Source organism: Bufo bufo, chromosome 6 (genome assembly GCF_905171765.1).
Source record: "Bufo bufo chromosome 6, aBufBuf1.1, whole genome shotgun sequence".
NCBI lineage: Eukaryota > Metazoa > Chordata > Amphibia > Anura > Bufonidae > Bufo > Bufo bufo.
This window is the reverse complement of record NC_053394.1, coordinates 424,305,349-424,325,508: the sequence shown is the minus strand read 5'-3', so window position 1 is coordinate 424,325,508 and position 20,160 is coordinate 424,305,349. Positions and strand designations below refer to the sequence as shown.

Genomic DNA, 20,160 nt, shown 5'->3' with positions numbered 1-20,160 from the left:
AGTGTGGTGCTTGGTGCTACTTATTACAGAGCTGCCTGTGTCCTCTGGTGGTCGATCCAAGCAAAAGGGACCACCAGAGGACCAGGTAGCAGGTCTATTAGACGCTGTTATCAAAACAGCGTCTAATATACCTGTTAGGGGTTAAAAAAAATCGCATCTACAGCCTGCCAGCGAACGATCGCTGCTGGCAGGCTGTAGATCCACTCGCTTACCTGCAGTGCCTGTGTGCGCGCGTTCACAGGAAATCTCGCGTCTCGCGAGATGACGCGTATATGCGTGACGCTGCCTGAGTGAGCCGCCTCTGGAACGCGATCCTGCGTTAGGCGGTCCGGAGGCGGTTAAAGGGATAGTACAGGATTAATAAAACATGGCTTTTTCCCCCCGCAAAGAGCGCCACGCCTGTCCATGGTTATGTCAGGTAGTGCAGACCAGCTCCATCAAAGTGAATAGGGGAGAGCTGCAATGTCAGGCACCACCTGTGGACAGGTAGGGGCGTTGTTTCTGGAAGAAAACAGTCATGTTAATAGATGAAGGGAGAGAACCACTCCACCGGATGACAGTCATGGGGTACACGCATGTCCTGCGCTTATTATGCATTATTGTGCTGCCATATTGAGCCACTGTACAGCATCGTATTCATTCATTAGGGTACCGAGCAGAACCAGACTGGATGTCTTATTCTAAGGTGGCCATACACAGACTTAAATTGCAGATTTCACTGGGTTCATTCAACCATATAATGTGCATTTGACGAGGTTGGGGAGGGGGGGGGGGGTGATTGGGCATGTTGTATTTCAGACTTAAGTGAGATAAGCCATCCGTAGAGGAGACTTATTCGCCTTACCCCATTGAGAACACTTGCATGCCCAGTTGAACCGAGCATGCATGTGTATGGGTGCTCCTGAAGAATAGCTGTTGACCAAATGAGTATGGCCACCGTTGGTGTCCGCCATAAATTAGCACGGCCATCTTAGCATAACCGCTCAGTCCATTCGAGTTGCAAGATCGGCAGTCTGGATGGTATTTGCAGCCGAATATGCTTATCTGAAACCAGGCTAATTTAAAGGGGTCGTCCCGAGGGTTTAATACTGATGACCGATCCTCAGGAGAGATCATCAGTATCTGGTCGGTGGGGTCAGACACCTGGCACCCCTACTCATCTGCTGCTTGAAGAGTCTGCGGTGCTCCGGTGTGCGTACCGAGGACAGTGCCGTACATTGTATAGCGGCAGTGATTGGTACTGACGTTCAGCCCCGTTCACTTGAATGGGACTGACCTGCGCCTAGGCCACGTAAATGTGAAGTCAATGGCCCAGGAAGAGGACACACTCTCTTCAAACAGCTGATTCCCGGAGTCAAACCCCCACCGATCAGACACGGATGACCTACCCTGAGGACAACCCTTGGGTAGGACCATTCTTTCCAATCTCAACAGCGCCGCAACCTAATGTCTACAAGGCCCAAAGGAGCATTGTGGTAACTTGGCAACATATAAAGGCCACTCAACGGTAGCACTGGGTACCAATTTATCGGCTCAACGCTCAATATTAGGCCTCGTGCGCACATACTGCTGAGGACTCCACATCTAATCCATTAGGTGATAGATCCATTCAAGTGGAATCACTATTTAGAGGAGACAATCCACCCAACCTGTCAGAACACCCAAATACCACCCACCACCTGGTCCGGTATCGGTGGCGAGATGGGCGTCATCAACATTCAGGTCGATGAATAAAACAGAACCACGAGATTTAAATAAGTGCTGCAAGTTTTTGTTTTTTTAATATCGACTATCCGTTCCTATCACCATGCTTCTTGGACTCGTCTATGGCCAGTGGACTATTGGGTCATCCCTTCAGCCGTTAACTGCATTACATGATGCCTACAGTGACATAATACTGTGGGCATCATTACTATGGGTCACTGATGTGCAACAGATACCTAATGAGTGTTGACTCCAGAAATCCACCCGCCCCCTAAAATAAAAAACACACAGGATTTTTTTTGTTTTTTGTACATTGGTTTTTATTCCCTTCTAAAATGACCACCGTTTCCAACAGTCACAAACCGTTAATGGTCACAGGCAGATTTCCGATATCATTGGCCGCGCCCGTGAAGGACCCTCGCCCGCCATCCGTACAACATGCTGTATAGAATCTTCAATAAATATAGAACTACGTCGCCCGAGTTATGTACAAATATCTCAGGCAAAAAAATATTATGTTTACAAATCTATGTACAATAAAAACAAACAAAAAATGTAAACAGTCACAACGTCAACGAGAAAGGGAGCGGGCGGGAGCGGACAGGAGGGGCGGGAGCGGACAGGAGCCTGGGGAAAACGAAGTGTGCTTTAAAATAATGTGCAGGGGGCGATGATATAGAGAGAAAAGCAGTGGTCGCAGGAGAAAAGTACCCGTGTTTCAAACCCATCAATGCTCGGGGTATGGGGAAAGTGCTCTTTGTCTTCTGTCTAATGTGCAAATAGAAATGGAGAACCTACACATGGTGTAAAAAACAACAACAAAAACAACACATGGAACTGCATCCCTTCTGAGCCTTGTAGGTCGGGGTTGCACAGCATTAGATAACATGGTTGGTATTGCAGCTCAGGTCCATTTACTACAGTGGAACCAAGCTACAATACCACATACAATCTTAGGGCCAGGTGTGGCGCTGTTTTTCTAATCCTATACCACCCCCTTCATGGAGGTTCCTGCCTACATGGTCAATGTTAAACTACTTGGCTGGTCTTAAAGGGGTTGTCTCACCTTGGACATTGGCGAAGTATCGCTAGGATACGCCCCCAATGTCCGATAGGTGCGGGTCCCACCTATCTTTAGAACAGAGCCCTCAAAGTGACGGTGCATACACGGCCACCTTCCATTCATTTCTTTGGGACTGCTGAAAACAGCCAAGTGCTGGCTCATCTATTTCCATAAGCCCCATAGAAATGAATGGAGGGTGGCAGTCACTTTGGGGGCTCCGTTCTAAGGATAGGTGCGAGTCCATGAGGTGGGACCCACACCTATAAGACATTAGGGGCATATACTCGTGATACTCCCCCAATTTCCAAGATGAGACAACCCCTTTAAGATACATCCTATACCCATAAGGCCATGTTAACTTGGCACTATAGTGCCCAACATACATACACATGGACCTACTGTATATAGGATGTCTCCATATAGCTTTCCATCAGCGTTGTGGATGGAAGTGTCCAACCGCTATGTAGTTCGAGAGCAGAGCATGCGAGCAATCAGATAATTTGCTAAATTACGTGCGCCTGTACCTGTAGCATCCGTAACTGCGTAATTTTGCATGTAGTTTCGAGGCGCAGTACAAACCGCTACACGTACAGACTCCGCTGGCCTACTGACCAAACCAAGGCAATGATGCGCTTCGTAGATCTCACTGTAGTCTATGAAATCCAAGAAGGTTAACGTGTTAGCGGCCATATTGAGGGCTTTAAGGATATCTCCACTTTGAGCATCAGTGTGAAGGCAAAATTATAATGCTGTGTCACTTTAATTTCCTTACGTCGTATCTTATACTCCTTTCACACCCAGAGCTGCAGTTCCAACAACAGACCCAACGACCAGGACTACAGTATGGCGCCCGACGTAGGCACTACAGTTCCCACCATGCAGCAAGGCGTGAAGACCAGCAGTCTGACAGCCAACAGAGACCACCAGAATGTTAACGCTGCTTGGGATGTGACTGGAGCATCAAGAAGTTGATTTTCAATAAGCATACGGTGTATCGTCCAGGCGATGGCACTGAATGTTGGGGAAGGTGGCACAGCTCCGTGTAACATCTATGGACATATCAGGGCGGGTGTTGCGTTTTAGGCATCCACAGGAATAGAGGCACAGAACAAGGGGCGAGGGGTTGGGGGTTATACACATATATAGTTTTTTCCCCACAATGCATCACAGCCCTGTTGGTGACCCGACAGACGTTACACTGCTTAAAAAGAAGGAGGAGGAGGGGAAAAAAAAGGAGGAAAACACAAAAAAAACAGACATTCTGATTGACACAAGCCGAGGTGCAACCCTGTAATATAGATCTGAGGTGGGGGAAGGGGCGAGAGGATATCTTGCAGCTCTGGATTGGAGAACCCAAAGCCTTGGTGCATCCTTCGCAGGTGAGCGACCATCTGCCGCCGTCACCTGCTGCGTCGTGAGGAGAGTACAGAATTATAGTGGTTGTGCCGCGTCTCCAGGATGATCACACAGCCACTTCACAGCACTACAGTGAACCGAGACACGAGAAGGAAGGAGTCGCAGAAGCCGTGTCCCAGGGGTTACCAAGCGTCCAAAATGGCAGCAGAGAGAGTATATTGCGCAGCCTCGATTCCAGCTCAAGTGAATATAGTCTAACCCCCTTTTCCTGTCCCCGGTGGGAGCAGCGTCGCCTCCCTCCCAAAGGCAGTGAACAGGTTAAAGTGAAGCAGATTTTGTTCTTTTTTCGGAAACCGTGAAGGCTAAGAGAGTCTTTTCTCGGAGGGGTTCCTGCGCTCATACACTGAGAGGGAGCATTCCGGGAGGAGACGCCGGCCGCGATCCTAAGATTCCCGGGGGGTCGTATCCGTTCATTGCCCTGTAGACAAGAAAAAGAGGGAACATCAATATAATGAGCGGAGACTGGAGGTAAACGGACAATCTGGGCACTTTGTGGAGAAGCAAATCAGGACTGCCGCGGCTCCCCGAATTAAAGGGGCAAGCCTCACTTGAGTGGATCTATGCCTTCAGAAGAATATAGGCCACAGTTCACACCTGCTCTGGACACAGCATGCTCAAACACGATGAACAAACTCCGTGAGAGGTGTCTGCTCAGAGTCAGTCAGCCTCCATACAGCACCTTCAGCGGACCATGTGCTCTTGCTGTATATAGTTCTTTGCTAGGGTTAGACCCTTGGAAACAAGGTCATGCAGAACAGATTTGCTTCCTCCCCCAACATACGATGATAGAAAGACACAACCTGCAAAAACCGTAGCACCCGATAGGTAGCGCGCGGCTGCCCACAGTTCTGCCCCTTCATTGTAACAGAGCTTTCTGCATACATGTAAAGGCTGGACACAGCGTACAAGGGAAGCGCACACTGACGCACAGTATAAATGGTCGCAGCCATTTATAGCCAAAGTTGTCACAGGACTGGGGGGGGGGGGGGGGGCGAGTGCGCGTCCTGGGGTCAGAGCTTGGACACGAGAACACAGAACGGGGAGGAGGGGGTGTGCTCTGTTAGAATGAGGTCACAGAAGGAATGCAGTATTAATCAGTTTCTATGAGGAGGTAAGTTCTAGACTTGACCGCGGCAAATCAATGGATGTCGTATATCTGGACTTCTCCAAAGCATTTGACACTGTACCGCATGAAAGGTTAGTATATAAGATGAGAATGCTCGGACTGGGAGAAAACGTCTGTAAGTGGGTAAGTAACTGGCTGAGTGATAGAAAACAGAGGGTGGTTATTAACGGTACATACTCAGATTGGGTCACTGTCACTAGTGGGGTACATCAGGGGTCAGTATTGGGCCCTATTCTCTTCAATATATTTATTAATGATCTTGTAGAAGGCTTGCATAGTAAAATATCAATTTTCGCAGATGACACTAAACTGTGTAAAGTAATTAACACTGAAGAGGACAGTATACTGCTACAGATGGATCTGGATAGACTGGAGGCTTGGTCAGATAAGTGGCAGATGAGGTTTAACACTGACAAATGTAAAGTTATGCACATGGGAAGGAATAATGCAAGTCACCCGTACGTACTAAATGATAAAACACTTGGTAACACTGACATGGAAAAGGATCTAGGAATTTTAGTAAACAGCAAACTAAGCAAAGAACAGTGTCAGGCAGCTGCTGCCAAGGCCAATAGGATAATGGGTTGCATCAAAAGGGGCATAGATGCCCGTGATGAGAACATAGTCCTACCACTTTACAAATCACTGGTCAGACCACACATGGAGTACTGTGTACAGTTCTGGGCTCCTGTGAACAAGGCAGACATAGCAGAGCTGGAGAGGGTCCAGAGGAGGGCAACTAAAGTAATAACTGGAATGGGGCAACTACAGTACCCTGAAAGATTATCAAATTAGGGTTATTCACTTTAAAAAAAAAGACGACTGAGGGGAGATCTAATTACTATGTATAAATATATCAGGGGTCAGTACAGAGATCTCTCCCATCATCTATTTATCCCCAGGACTGTGACGAGGGGACATCCTCTGCGTCTGGAGGAAAGAAGGTTTGTACACAAACATAGAAGAGGATTCTTTACAGTAAGAGCAGTGAGACTATGGAACTCTCTGCCTGAGGAGGTGGTGATGGTGAGTACAATAAAGGAATTCAAGAGGGGCCTGGATGTGTTTCTGGAGTGTAATAATATTACAGGCTATAGCTACTAGAGAGGGGTCGTTGATCCAGGGAGTTATTCTGATTGCCTGATTGGAGTCGGGAAGGAATTTTTTATTCCCCTAAAGTGGGGAAAATTGTCTTCTACCTCACAGGGTTTTTTTTTTTGCCTTGCTCTGGATCAACTTGCAGGATAACAGGCCGAACTGTATGGACAAATGTCTTCTTTCGGCCTTATATACTATGTTACTATGTTAATCTGTATCAGCTCCTTGATCACCACCCTTGGCGAAATGCCTATTTAAAAAAAAATATAACAATACCTACAGGATATATTGAAAATGTCACCATACAGTCACCATACCATACAGAAAATATAGAATTAAGGGGGGGGGGGGGGGGGGGGGGTGCTGTTGCATTGTCACCTATTCAAAAACGCTTGTTCTGGCTGCAGTGGTGAAATGTGGTACTGCAAGTTAAAGTAGTCCCATAAAAGAATTGAAGGAATCTTCCAGTGAAATTCTGCAGTGGGTGAAACCAGTTAGTCACCTATATGTGCACACAATTGCAGACACACACATGCCTGTCCCACAGACCTAAACACTAAGGCCTCTTTCACACGGGCGTTGCGGGAAAAGGTGCGGGTGCGTTGCGGGAACACCTGCAATTTTTCCGCGCGAGTGCATAACATTGTAATGCGTTTTGCACTCGCGTGAGAAAAATCGCGCATGTTTGGTACCCAAACCCGAACTTCTTCACAGAAGTTCGGGCTTGGGATCGGTGTTCTGTAGATTGTATTATTCTCCCTTATAACAGGACCTGTGGTGAGCATTAATTACAGGAACAGGACCTTTGATGACGTCACTCCGGTCATCACATGATCCATCACCATGGTAAAAGATCATGTGACGTACCATGTGATGACCGGAGTGACGTCATCAAAGGTCCTTTTCCTGTAATTAATGCTCACCACAGGTCCTATTCAACAAAGGAGACAGAAGGAGATGCCGGGCCGCGATCAAGTGGACTAAGGTGAGTTAAATTATTATTTACTATGCATTCTGTATTCAGAATGCTATTATTTTCCCTTATAACCATGTTATAAGGGAAAATAATAATGATCGGGTCTCCATCCCGATAGTCTCCTAGCAACCGTGCGTAAAAATCACACCGCATCCGCACTTGCTTGCGGATGCTTGCGATTTTCACGCAACCCCATTCACTTCTATGGGGCCTGCGTTGCGTGAAAAACGCAGAATATAGAGCATGCTGCGATTTTCACGCAACGCACAAGTGATGCGTGAAAATCACCGCTCATGTGAACAGCCCCATAGAAATGAATGGGTTGGTATTCAGTGCGCGTGCAATGCGTTCAACTCAAGCATCGCATCCGCGCGGAATACTCGCTCGTGTGAAAGGGGCCTAAGCCTTTAAGGCTTTTTTTTTTTTCTTTAACCTTTTCCTGAGGCTGCAATGTGTTCACCTAAGACAATTATGCAATCGTTAAAGGGATAAACCAAGTGAGAGAGAGTCTGACCCCACCGGCCAGCTGTCTGCATGAGACCCGAGTGGCGTTGGAAGCACGACGCTCAGTTGTCAGGCCTGGTTTCAACCTGATAATCCCATTACAAGTGGAGGGTCAACACGCGGAGGAGGCAATGACAATATGGGAGGCTTGTGTGTTAACCCTTGCCCCTCCCCCACCGGATAATGCCCTTTTCAGAGGATCATCATGACCTCCGACAGCTGCCATGTACCAGAGCTCACAGTAATCAACACAAGTGGCCGTGAAGATCAAATGCTGGTGTCCAAAGCATTGAGATGCCCTTGTCTAACCAATTCTGATTTCATTAGTCACCCCTTTTTCACAGTCCTAGTTAACAGAGGGGTACACTAATGGGACACTGAATGATCCCAACTATGACCAAATTATAGGGGTTGTATGATTAGATTATAAATCAGGACCTGCGCCCCTCTTGTTGATGGCGTGTGCAGGTATTGCCCTAATTACTTGAAAGCTGCGATACCAGACACAGCCCATGGACAAGAAGGGGGCACCAATTCCGGGAATCATGCTTTTTAATCTCATACAACCTGCAGTGCTTGCGGTCCACATACCCACGTATAACCAGTGTAATGAATGCACAGACGTACCCATGCCTAAAACACAACGTAGGTCCCGTTTATCATCCTTGGGTGTAACGGGTACAGAACAGAGCCTGGCTGCTGCAGGGATCCCATCGCTTGTCGTCTGTAACCATCCACCACTATGTGAATAAAGTCACGAGTCAGAGACGTGATCATCTGCCCACCGACCCAAATGCCAGCCCAGAGCACTAATCACTGGTGGTTACGATGCATTCCCTGGGCGATCAACACCCTAAATCCAGAGGCCGCCTGCACAGTTATTTAAAGACTTGGGTTATATGGACAGACGTGCGTAATGAGGCCCTGGGGGCTGCAAAAGTAATAGGAACTCTCCCTACCCCCAGGTAGTGAGGCTGCTGTTTTAATAATCCCGAAAAACTAGTAAGTTTGGAGAGACCTGTCCCAGAATGTGGGCCTGAATGGCAGATATATACCACAGGGGGGCACACTAAAACGGGTTCCAATATTTCCACTAATTCTTCCTGTGTGCCCATGGATATCAATAAACGTCCATGCACTCACAGGGTCTATGATTTTAGCTTAAAAAGGAGGGTTGCTACAGAATTCAGGCTTACAGGGCATAAGAAAAGAGGTTTGTGGAGAACCCCTTTAATGGCCCGGTAGTAATCCCTCTTCCCACCCCTGGTAGTACAACATTTGCAAATATTCTGCTTCATTTTGTCAAGATCTTCAGTATTACCATACCTTATGCTCCATTCACATCTAGAGCAGCATTGGATGGATGGCTACCTCTCCCGCTGCTGGGTAGAACGCAGCTCTGGATGTGACTGGAGACTGGACTTTATAAAGTTAGTTACATAGATATGAATGGAGCTCATACGATGTGCAGAAGAGGACACAGACCTATAGAAATCTCCCTTACACCTAAATCATTATTGGACGCAGCCTCGAGTGCCCAGTAGCGCCCCGGCATCAGCCCCCATAGGTTCACTGCCTATAAAGAGCCGCCCCCATGCAGTTAGTCTGGACCTTTCGGAAAGAGGCGTGGTTAATACAGCGTGGCACCCAGAGGTAACACCAGCATGCACCTTATCACTATGTTCAATTACCCATGAACAACGTGGGGAATATGACCTTTTCCTGCCTAGTAGGGGGAAAAGAGAAACAGGTTACTCCAGCCATCCGGACGCAGGTCATGCGCTGCATAAAGCCACTCGACGAGCACTTACCTGAGGGCCAGGACGCAGGTCTGCAAAGGAAGCACAACGCCCAAAGCCACTGAACCCGCAAATAAGCAACCTGTACACTGACATTCGTCGCGCGACATTTTTTATAATGGCAGTCTATGGTGTCGCACTGCAACATGCTGCGACTGCGACGCAACAGTCGCAGAAAATCCATTTGAGATGTGTAGTTGTGCCTTATCTGTCGTGTAGACGTAGCCTAAGCCTACATGGTAAGCAAGGGTTCCCCACTTCTGTGGCATACTATTGAAGTGGACAGCCCAATAGTGCAAATGAAGTGCTACCGAAATGAACATAGGGAATCCCAGTTTTTTAGGCCTCATTTACATGACGTTAAAAACTGTTCGTTTTTCATGGCCCTTTTGCATCCTAACGTCTATCCATTTCCTGGCTGTCTTCTTTATATCGTCCATTTTTAACAGCCATTAAAAATGGAAAAAACTTCATTAATATTATTTTTTTAAACCTCAAAAATGTAGTCAGTATATATAATGCCCCCACTATGAATAATGCCCCTGCACAGTGCCCCCAGTATGTATCTCTCTCTATCTATAATGACACCCCCAGTGCCCCTATCTATATGTATATCTATCTATAATGACACCCCCAGTGCCCCTATCTATATGTATATCTATCTATAATGACACCCCCAGTGCCCCTATCTATATATATGTATATCTATCTATAATGACACCCCCAGTGCCCCTATCTATATGTATATCTATCTATAATGACACCCCCAGTGCCCCTATCTATATGTATATCTATCTATAATGACACCCCCAGTGCCCCTATCTATATGTATATCTATCTATAATGACACCCCCAGTGCCCCTATCTATATGTATATCTATCTATAATGACACCCCCAGTGCCCCTATCTATATGTATATCTATCTATAATGACACCCCCAGTGCCCCTATCTATATGTATATCTATCTATAATGACACCCCTGTGCCCCTATCTATATGTATATCTATCTATAATGACACCCCTGTGCCCCTATCTATATGTATATCTATCTATAATGACACCCCTGTGCCCCTATCTATATGTATATCTATCTATAATGACACCCCCAGTGCCTTCTGTATTTAGTGCCGCCCCCTATCCCCAGTAGTACAGACAAATTTAAAAAAGGAATACTCACCTCACCACTTTCTCCGCGCTGGAGGCAGCAGGACCTGACGCTCGCAGCATTGTGACGTCACATTACCATGCTGGGAAAGTCAGGTCCTGCTGTCTCAAGTGTGGAGAAAGTCTTCCCGTGCAGCCTATAGGCGAGGTGAATTTTTTTTTTTTTCAGAATGTAACCGTTTTTAACAGCCATTAGACGGGTCCACTACTGTCTACCTTTAAAAATAGGACCATTGATTTCAATGGGGTCCGTCTGGCCATCAAAGCGTCCGTTAATCACTGGCCATTAAAAAAACGGCCATGTGAATAGCACCACAGGCTGCAATGGTTCTTAAAACGACTGTCGTGTGAATGAGGCCTTAGGATGATTTCCTGCTGCAACCAGCACTGCAAACAATGGATGCCCTCAGGTGAGCACAGGCACATTACACATGAATGGGGAATCACAGGGAAGAACTCTCTTAAGGTGATCATACAGATTAGACAAATGCCGTTTTCGGCAGCACTGTCCATCATGTAATGTGTATGGGGGACTTCCTACTGCTCCCCCGCTGGCAGATGTCAGGGGTGGCGACAGGTCCTCTTTAAGCCGAGCATGCATGTATGATGTGTGTGTATGTGTTTGGGAGGCGGTGGGCACGGGGGTAACGGAATCAGCTCACAGAGATAGGCGTCTCCACATTGTTTCTACATCCCCCTCGCCCTATGCAAACGAGTCGAGGCTACCTTTACTTACCTGAATCCGTCTTCAGTACTAGACTGATCATACTGGATCTACACAGGTATGCAGATCCTTTGCTCATCCAGGCAAATGCTAATGATGTTCATAACCCGCCAGGCACGTTACTGGAGCATTAGCTCCGCATTGTCTGGAGACCATAAGAAACCCTCAGTGTGTAGACTCACCCTTTATCGAAGTACGTTGTGTGCGCCGGATGGGAGAACTTGGTTCCGCTGTTTAATATGCTGCTACTGCTGCTGCTATTGCTGTTCAAGCTGCCAGGGACGTAGGATTTCCGGGACGCCTGGTCCTTGGCAAAGTTCCTGCATGCTGCAAGCTTGGATTCTAAGGCCTAAAGAGAGGAAGAACAGCAGAGGTAATGTTATACACACACAGGCTGAAACGGGAAGATCAGTTGGATATATGCTTATAGCCTATGGTCGACCATTGAGAATCCTCCCAAGAGCAGTCAATCTCTATTAAAATGAATGGGAGATATGGAAAAGAGTGCTCACATTTCACTAGTTCATTCTTCACCATCGGTTTTGAGTGTGAAAATCCCAATATAGCAGCCAATACGGGGAAACTATTAAATGTAAAATGAGGAATACTTACACCCACTTTTCTTAAGAGGTCCCCTACGATGTTCAGGGCAGAGATCCTGGCGGATGGAGTTAGTGGGGTGGTACCAAATCCATTTGGTATACCTAGGGCACAAAAAAACTGGATGCTTAGAATTACATGAACCCAAGCTTTTATTAGTAGTACAAACTACATGAAGCTTGATGTTTTAGCTCACTTGAATTTAAAGGGGTCTCTGGACACACAATCAAAGCCTATTGCTAGGAAATGCCACCGATATCCAATAGCTGGGGGTCTGACCAACGTGCCCCCATAAGGAACTGGCTGCACACTATGAAACGGTTGACCTTTGCCACATCGTGGGCCCCTCATTGGCAATTGCTAACTATGAGGCCTCTGGAGTTACCATTGTGTGAGGGCCAGCGTATGTCCCAGCTACTTCTTGTTCACCGTGTATACCGGACTCCATCCTTTCTGTTCAGAATCGGGGTTAGGAATGACGCTTCCAGCCCTAGAAGTGGGGAGAGTCCGGCATCCCTGATGCACATGTTCTGGGAGTGTACGGAGCTTAGGACTTTTTGGACAGGCGCGCTAACCTGTATTAAAGACGCTTATCATATTGCATTCCAGTGTGTTGGGAATATTGGACATTACAAACAGGAATTCACGCCTGGGAGTGCAGGGGGCTCTTCCAGGCCAGGAAAATAATTGCCAAATACTAGCTTAGACCCCAGCCCCCATCTGGGGCTGAATTTTTGAACAGAATGGCTGAAATCCTGCGCCTGGAAAAAAAAGTGTATATACTAAATAGCAATGCTTGGCCAAGTTTACCAAAATTTGGGACAAATGGGGACCATTTGGCATATGGATCTTTTGGATGTGTTGGGGGGAGGAGTCGCCTCAAAGATATGTGCGATTTTGGAACACGAGACCGGAACTGGGATGGGGAGTTGGGGTGGGTGACCCGTATAGAAGGAGCTTAGTGAATAGTTTATCTTGGAAAGGATAGGTGTAGCGCCTATGGGTGGAGAGTTGGCAATATTTTTCTCGGTGCTCTGACATATTATACCTATATTAGTGGTGTGGTGCCCATCTCATCACTGGATGGGGTGGTTTATGCAATGTTATTATGTATTACAGTTGAAGGGATATTTCTCTGTATCATGTACTTTGTGTATCAAAAGTTGGACGTGATATTTGAAAATGTCTCGATAAAAAAATAAATTATGTCCAATAGGAATGTATGTACCCATCCATGTATTCTCTGATAAACAGTTTTTTCTTTTCTTTTGGTTTATATACATTGGGAAAAAAATAGTTAATTAAAGATATCTGATCAAAAAAAAACAACAACTATGAGGAGACAAAGAGGCAGACTGTTTCTGAATCTCCATTGCTAGATCGCGCTAGTGAATAGAGGAACAGTAACAAGTGACATCAGTAACATCTGGAGATGGTATATTCTGGGTTAGTTATGGCTGCAGGGTGGCCATACTAAAGAAGTCACTATCTCGAGGTACAAGTCCTCCTTTGGACGTGACAAATTGATATGTCTAACATACATGCACTTGCACTAACTCCTCGTATACGTGAGGACCTGTAGCCCTGCAGCCTACCTTTTGGAGAGGTAAAACTGTTGTCTGAGATTTTGCCCACAGGGGTGGCAGGTAAAGACAGAGAGGCTTGCACGGCAGAGTCTGCCTTCTCGCAGTCTAGAGTCGGGGAGCTCGGGGCAGATTTTCTTGTTCCATCTGTCTGTCGCTCACGAACTGCCAGTTCCTGCCGTAAATCTACCAGAGAAAGGAAGAAATATTTAAAATATAGACGTGGATCTCACTAATTAGAGGAAACATTGAGAGGATTGAAGAGCCATCTGGGAAATGTTCTAGAGTACCAAAAAAATCTCCTACTATGAAGTTCTGCCAGGTTGTGAGCAGTCTGCCTCCATTCTAGGGCTGCAACGATTAATCGAAGTTATCGATAATATTCGAAAACGGGATTCGTTGTCGACGAATCCAGTTATCGAATAATCGGACGATTCGTTGCTATGCGGGCGGTCAGGCGCTATGCCTGCAGGTCCTTGAACTTTAAATCAGCGCATCTTTATTACCTTACATTGAAGCTCCAGTAACGGGCAGAGCAGGCAGCGGGGTAACGTCACTTACTCACGTGACGCGCCTACTCCATTCATAAAGTGGGCGGAGCAGGCGCGTCACGTGAGTAAGTGACGTTACGCCGCCGCCCGCTCTGCCTGTTATCGGAGCTTCATTGTAAGGTAATAAAGATGCGCTGATTTAGAGTTCAAGTAAAAGTTACTGCCGGTTAAGTTAGTCTACGGATGGCACTGTTATGGGGGAGATCCCCCTCCCCATAACAGCGCCCATCCACGGATCTCCCTCCCCATAACAGCGCCCATCCACGGATCTCCCTCCCCATAACAGCGCCCATCCACGGATCTCCCTCCCCATAACAGCGCCCATCCACGGATCTCCCTCCCCATAACAGCGCCCATCCACGGATCTCCCTCCCCATAACAGCGCCCATCCACGGATCCCCCTCCCCATAACAGCGCCCATCCACGGATCCCCCTCCCCATAACAGCGCCCATCCACGGATCCCCCTCCCCATAACAGCGCCCATCCACGGATCCCCCTCCCCATAACAGCGCCCATCCACGGATCCCCCTCCCCATAACAGCGCCCATCCACGGATCCCCCTCCCCATAACAGCGCCCATCCACGGATCCCCCTCCCCATAACAGCGCCCATCCACAGATCCCCCTCCCCATAACAGCGCCCATCCACGGATCCCCCATAACAGCGCCCATCCACGGATCCCCCATAACAGCGCCCATCCACGGATTCCCCATAACAGCGTCCATCCACGGATCCCCCATAACAGCGTCCATCCACGGATCCCCCCATAACAGCGTCCATCCACGGATCCCCCATAACAGTGTCCATCCACGGATCCCCCATAACAGTGTCCATCCACGGATCCCCCATAACAGTGTCCATCCACGGATCCCCCATAACAGTGTCCATCCACGGATCCCCCATAACAGTGTCCATCCACGGATCCCCCAAAACAGTGTCCATCCACGGATCCCCCATAACAGTGTCCATCCACGGATCCTCCGTAACAGTGCCATCCACAATTTGTTTTAATATGGCCCTTGAATATAATTTTTCAAGTAAAATCATATAAACCCCTTTTTTTGTCATTTTGGCGTTTTTTCCCGATGAAATTATCGACAACTAATAGATTATTCAAATAATCGTTAGCTGCAGCCCTACTCCATTCCCAAACATGGTGCACAGTACCCCTCACATTTACTGCCCCCTAACATGTCTGGATGCTGCTGTTTAAATGGGAAGACCTTGCACAAAATCTGCAATGACAGTATGGCTTTTCTTACAGGTCTCTAATTATGGCTAGGGATACAGGCGACATTTGGCGTTTTCCAATGGACCCGACCGTATCTGATTTTCTTCCCACAGAGAAACATTGGGCATGATCTGAGGTGGTGGTAAGGTGACAATTCTATTACATCTCACTGGTCACTGTGTGGCCCTAGCCCAGTGTTTCCCAACCAGTGTGCCTCCAGATGTTGCAAAACTACAACTCCCAGCATGCCCGGACAGCCTTTGGCTGTGCGGGCATGCTGGGAGTTGTAGTTTTGAAACAGCTGGAGGCACCCTGGTTGGGAAACCCTGCCCTAGCCTAAGGCCGGCCATACACGTTAGACAGATGTGACTGAGCGTTTGGCCAACAGCTATCTCTCCTGATCCTGCCATATGCATGCAGGTGCGTGTCCATATCTGCTCAGTGGGGAGAGGAGACTAAGCGACTGTCAGAAAAATCTGACAAAAAATGTATAGGGCATGTTGAAATTTCACTGCTTGATCCACCCCATACGCAACCTCTGGCACTTCAGCTGTAGTTAAACTACAGCTCCCAGCATGCTGCATTCCCTTCTATGGGCGTTCCGAGAACAGACAAACAAGCGTGCATGCTGGGAGTGGTAGTTTCATCACAGCTGATCCCTGCACTAGATGACTGGTCTGTTCGGAAGAAATTCACCTAAAGTGAGCCCCAATGTACCAAGCGGGAGTATCCCTACTGACAATGCCAGACTATGTAGGGACATTCAGCCTCTGACATGGGGAACACCCGGGAATGTCGCCTTTAACATTCATCACAGTGTGTCTTGGGGCAGGGGTGGGGAGGAGTACATTGTTACGTAAAAAATAAAAAGTTACATAAGTTTTATATAGACACAAGGCCTCGTGTTGTCCGGATATAATGCTCCTCTTTGAATTGCTTATTTTTAGCAAGGAAGCGTCATTTGGCAGCTTGTTAACACCTCTGGGTGTGTACAGGGAACTGCTCGCATAGAGAGAGAACAATGAGGAGCCAAATATGAGAACGTACCTCGTGCCTCATCCTTTAATCTCTGCACAGACACCAACAATGATTCTTTCTCATCCAGTTCGCTCTCTAAAAACGCGTTCCTCTCAATGGCCTGATTCAGCCGCTGCTCAAAGTCTTCCAGGGACACAATTGTAGCCCTGAAAAAAGAGGGGGGGAGAAAACGGTCGTCATCAGTGCAAAGGCTTTTGTCCAGACGTCTCTTGACATTTCGGGCTGGATTAAAGTTTGCTTTGTGGCAATATTCAGTCTGCAGTTTTACCCCGGTAGCCTTCATTGACGAGGGCTTAGCAAAGCAATTCTAGCCGAGTTCACATTGTCACAGGCGGGTAGGTGTTGCTTTACCGCAGTGTTGTAAAATGCAGCTACAAATATTCACCTTTAATGGGTGCTCCCATAAGAGCTGTCCCTAAATAGCCCTCTTAACATCCTCATTACGCAGGGGGTGGCAGTTAGAGATTGACGATGACATCCGGCTCGTCCTAACACACCTGGGCTTTGTTCTCCACTGGCCCATTAGCTGCATACCCAACTCGTTTCATTCCCTGAATCATGGTCTCGTTAGAAGTGCACAGACTATTAACTCTGGCTTTCATGACCCAATTTGGGTGGCACCCTGCAGTGGACCCGCACAGGAAGGAAAAATAACTGCAATCACTGGGAGACACTTAGTCACGGTTGACTTAGTGGCTAATGACACCTCCCTAAACAGCCCCCCCTTCCTGAAGTGCCTTCCTCAGGGCAGGTCTGTCAAATTTCCCTCCCCTGGAGAACGGGCTGCAATGACATCCGAGAGCACGGATGAAGGGAGCCACCATATCTGCTCATCCCATATTTCAGTTGTGCCACTCACCGTTTGGCTCTTTCCAAGTCGTCGTTGGCCTGCTCCAGCTCCCTCACGTACTTGTGAAGCTGGTCCTTGATGCTCCGGGCTCGACTCAGCTCGTCCTCCAAGAGAGACACCTGCTTGTAGCTTTGTGCGTACTGATGCTCAAGCTTCTCCTGTGAAGTGGGAGAACAGAATGCATTTAGTTAACAGCTGCGGTCTCCAGTCTATCACTCCCTGTTTGATTTGCGCAGCTCCCAGCATGCCATGACAGCCTGCGCTGGTAGACCACAGGCGTAGTGGTTGCTCAAAACTTCACACAAACGCCTCATGCACACGGCCATGTTCCGCGGCCGAGAGCGGTCCGTGGTAACGCGGCCTGGATTCCTGTTGAGAGCAGGAGCGCACGGCGTCATTGGTTGCTATGACTCGTATAGTGTATTACTGTAGTGCAGCGGCGGCATAGCAACCAATGACGCTGTGCGCTCCTGCTCTCAACAGGAATCCAGGCCGTGTTACCACGGACCGCTCTCGGCCACGGAACACGGCCGTGTGCATGAGGCCTTATGGGTGACAAACCACTTGCAAACATAACAGCACCCAAGAAGTAGCCACTGGCCTCTCCTCGGCTCTAGTAGTGGATGTCGCAGCGACGGCAATTAATCAAAGCAAGAAGTGAAGTCAGGCTCGCACCTTTAATGATTCCACCTCGTATTTAAGTCTTTGGTTATCTGCTAGCAAATCTCGGTTCCTCTGCTCTGCCTGCACCAGCTGAGTCTCCAGCTCAGCCTCCAACTCCCGGCTCCCTTCTTGAAATTCAACCAACTCGTCACGTGCTTCTTGGTAACTAAGGGTTAAAGAGAAGGAATTCAATCTATTGCTTGTGATGGCCCCATGGATGATTGCTGCTCTAGATACAAGACAGTAGATGGTGAGGAGGAAGATAAGCAGCTGTCCTGCACCTAGAGAACTGCTTATCTGAATATACAGGATGAGGCTCTGTTCACACTTGGATGAGGGCGGCATATGTGCCTACACCAAGCATAGCTATAGGCCCCCAGTTACCCAGCCAAAAGAGTGCCCGGGCAGGCATCGTCTTAGAATAGGTCATCAATATCAGATCAGTGGGGGTCTAACTTCCGGTACCCCCTGCTGTTTGAAGGGGTAGCGGCATTTGGGCAAGTGCTTTGGCCTTCTTCACAGTATACCAGGCACAGCGCGGTACGTTGTATAGTGGCTGTGCTTGGTACTGCAGCACAGTCCTGTTCACTTGAATGCTCAGCTGCAGAAAGGACAGGTGACTGGTGGAGGAAGAGGGTGCACTGATCATCCAAGGCCCCGTAAAACAGCCGATTGGCAGTGTTGTAAGGTGTCGGACCCCAAATGATATAAAAGCTCTATACAGAATACGGGGCAACATACCTCTGTTTATAGGTCTTAGACAACTCTCTCCAGTAGACGATTTCTTCCTTGGGGCTCATGAACTCCGGGACTTCTTCATTGTCCATTTTTAGGGAAATCTAAGAAAAAACAAACAGAGAGAGCGCTCGTGTTACTGCAGGCGTGGATGTGCATGGACGCGAGTGCCAGACGCCTTTTCATGTGCAAATAAAGTTTTGCTTCTTCCCTTAATACAAGAGATTTAGCAGGAAGCCTTTAAGCTGGCGCACAGCGACATGAATCGGAGTCAGAGCCAATTAGGGAAGCCTGCTGCCCGCGGGCGAGAAGATCAGCCGTCGTCCCTGCCGCTGGAGTCAAGGACAAAAAACAAACCATAAAGGCGGTAAAATACGGATTGGGCAACGTTTCAGAAGAGCAAGATGGTGGCCGTGCGGCTGGAGCCAAACACGGGGTGTCTGGGGAGGCTTCATATAGAATGCCACAGTCGTATCCAACCTGCTGCAAAACTACAACTCCTAGCATGGAAGTAGTAGTTTCGTAACAGCTGACATCTACTGAACATGCCCCACTTAGAGGGGTCTTTCACTTTCCTGTATGTGTCATGTGACCCCTCCCGACTCGGCTGGAGTCCTTACAAGCTACAGGATCATTACCGAATGAACTGGAATTTCACAACCAATATGGAGACTATTAACTGGGCTCTCACTCACCTCTTCTAGACTCCAGCACTAAATGCAGTCTGTAAGAGACGGGTGAGCACCCCTCTGGGAGTAGTAATGGCCGCCATACTGGCCATCACCCACCTTACCCAGTAACAGGGGCCCCCGTTCCTAGTGCATAAAGAACCGCAGGGAGCAGAGGACGCGTCAAGGACTTGAATTTATTTTACTGGGGATTTTTCGGAATTGGAAAGCGGCTTAGTATTTCTGTCCCATGTCTGATCCGTCCCCATAAATCCCGCGTTTACAGATCTCGCAGGATTCCCAGATGGTTATTACGTCAGGGCAGCATTCCTGGAAATGAATGGCTGATGGAGTCCGCCCTGATAGAGAACAATGGAGGGTTATCTCGCGCTCATTTCCTGATCTGACGGAGGGCTCGGCAGATGGATTCATCATGGCCGCTTCCTTTCTCGCTGCTCCTCTCCGTCTGACATCAGCCTCCAGGAATGTGCTTCAAGGAAAGACTTACATACTGAGCGGCTGGAAACTGATGTCATGTAAGGGCCTGGAAGCCGTCTACAAGGAGGAGCAGGAGGAGAGCGGACGGATAGGAAACAATGAGGCACACACCGGGATTCTCTAGGAGGGGGCGCCCATTATGTGCAGCCCACAGTAAAACAACTCC

The 20,160-nt window shown here is 48.0% G+C and overlaps 1 protein-coding gene across 3 annotated transcripts in view; it reads right to left on the bottom strand.

Moving 5' to 3' along the window:
* Nucleotides 1-2,005: 2,005 nt before the first annotated feature.
* The window catches only part of NDEL1 (nudE neurodevelopment protein 1 like 1), a 30,247-nt gene continuing 12,092 nt past the window's right edge, over nt 2,006-20,160 (bottom strand). Inside the window, exons 2-11 of one of the 3 annotated variants that reach the window (XM_040437507.1) lie at nt 18,835-18,932; nt 18,106-18,259; nt 17,440-17,588; nt 16,590-16,726; nt 13,772-13,945; nt 12,189-12,280; nt 11,759-11,925; nt 9,579-9,613; nt 8,515-8,627; nt 7,790-8,478 (exon numbers count right to left, since the gene is read on the bottom strand). In XM_040437507.1, the coding sequence (XP_040293441.1) occupies nt 8,521-8,627; nt 9,579-9,613; nt 11,759-11,925; nt 12,189-12,280; nt 13,772-13,945; nt 16,590-16,726; nt 17,440-17,588; nt 18,106-18,259; nt 18,835-18,920 (1,101 nt within the window). In that variant the 5' untranslated portion in view covers nt 18,921-18,932 and the 3' untranslated portion in view covers nt 7,790-8,478; nt 8,515-8,520. Of the gene's footprint in view, nt 4,602-7,789; nt 8,479-8,514; nt 8,628-9,578; nt 9,614-11,758; nt 11,926-12,188; nt 12,281-13,771; nt 13,946-16,589; nt 16,727-17,439; nt 17,589-18,105; nt 18,260-18,834; nt 18,933-20,160 lie in introns of those variants that run through there. The other 2 variants (XM_040437509.1, XM_040437508.1) reach the window with 2 other exon arrangements.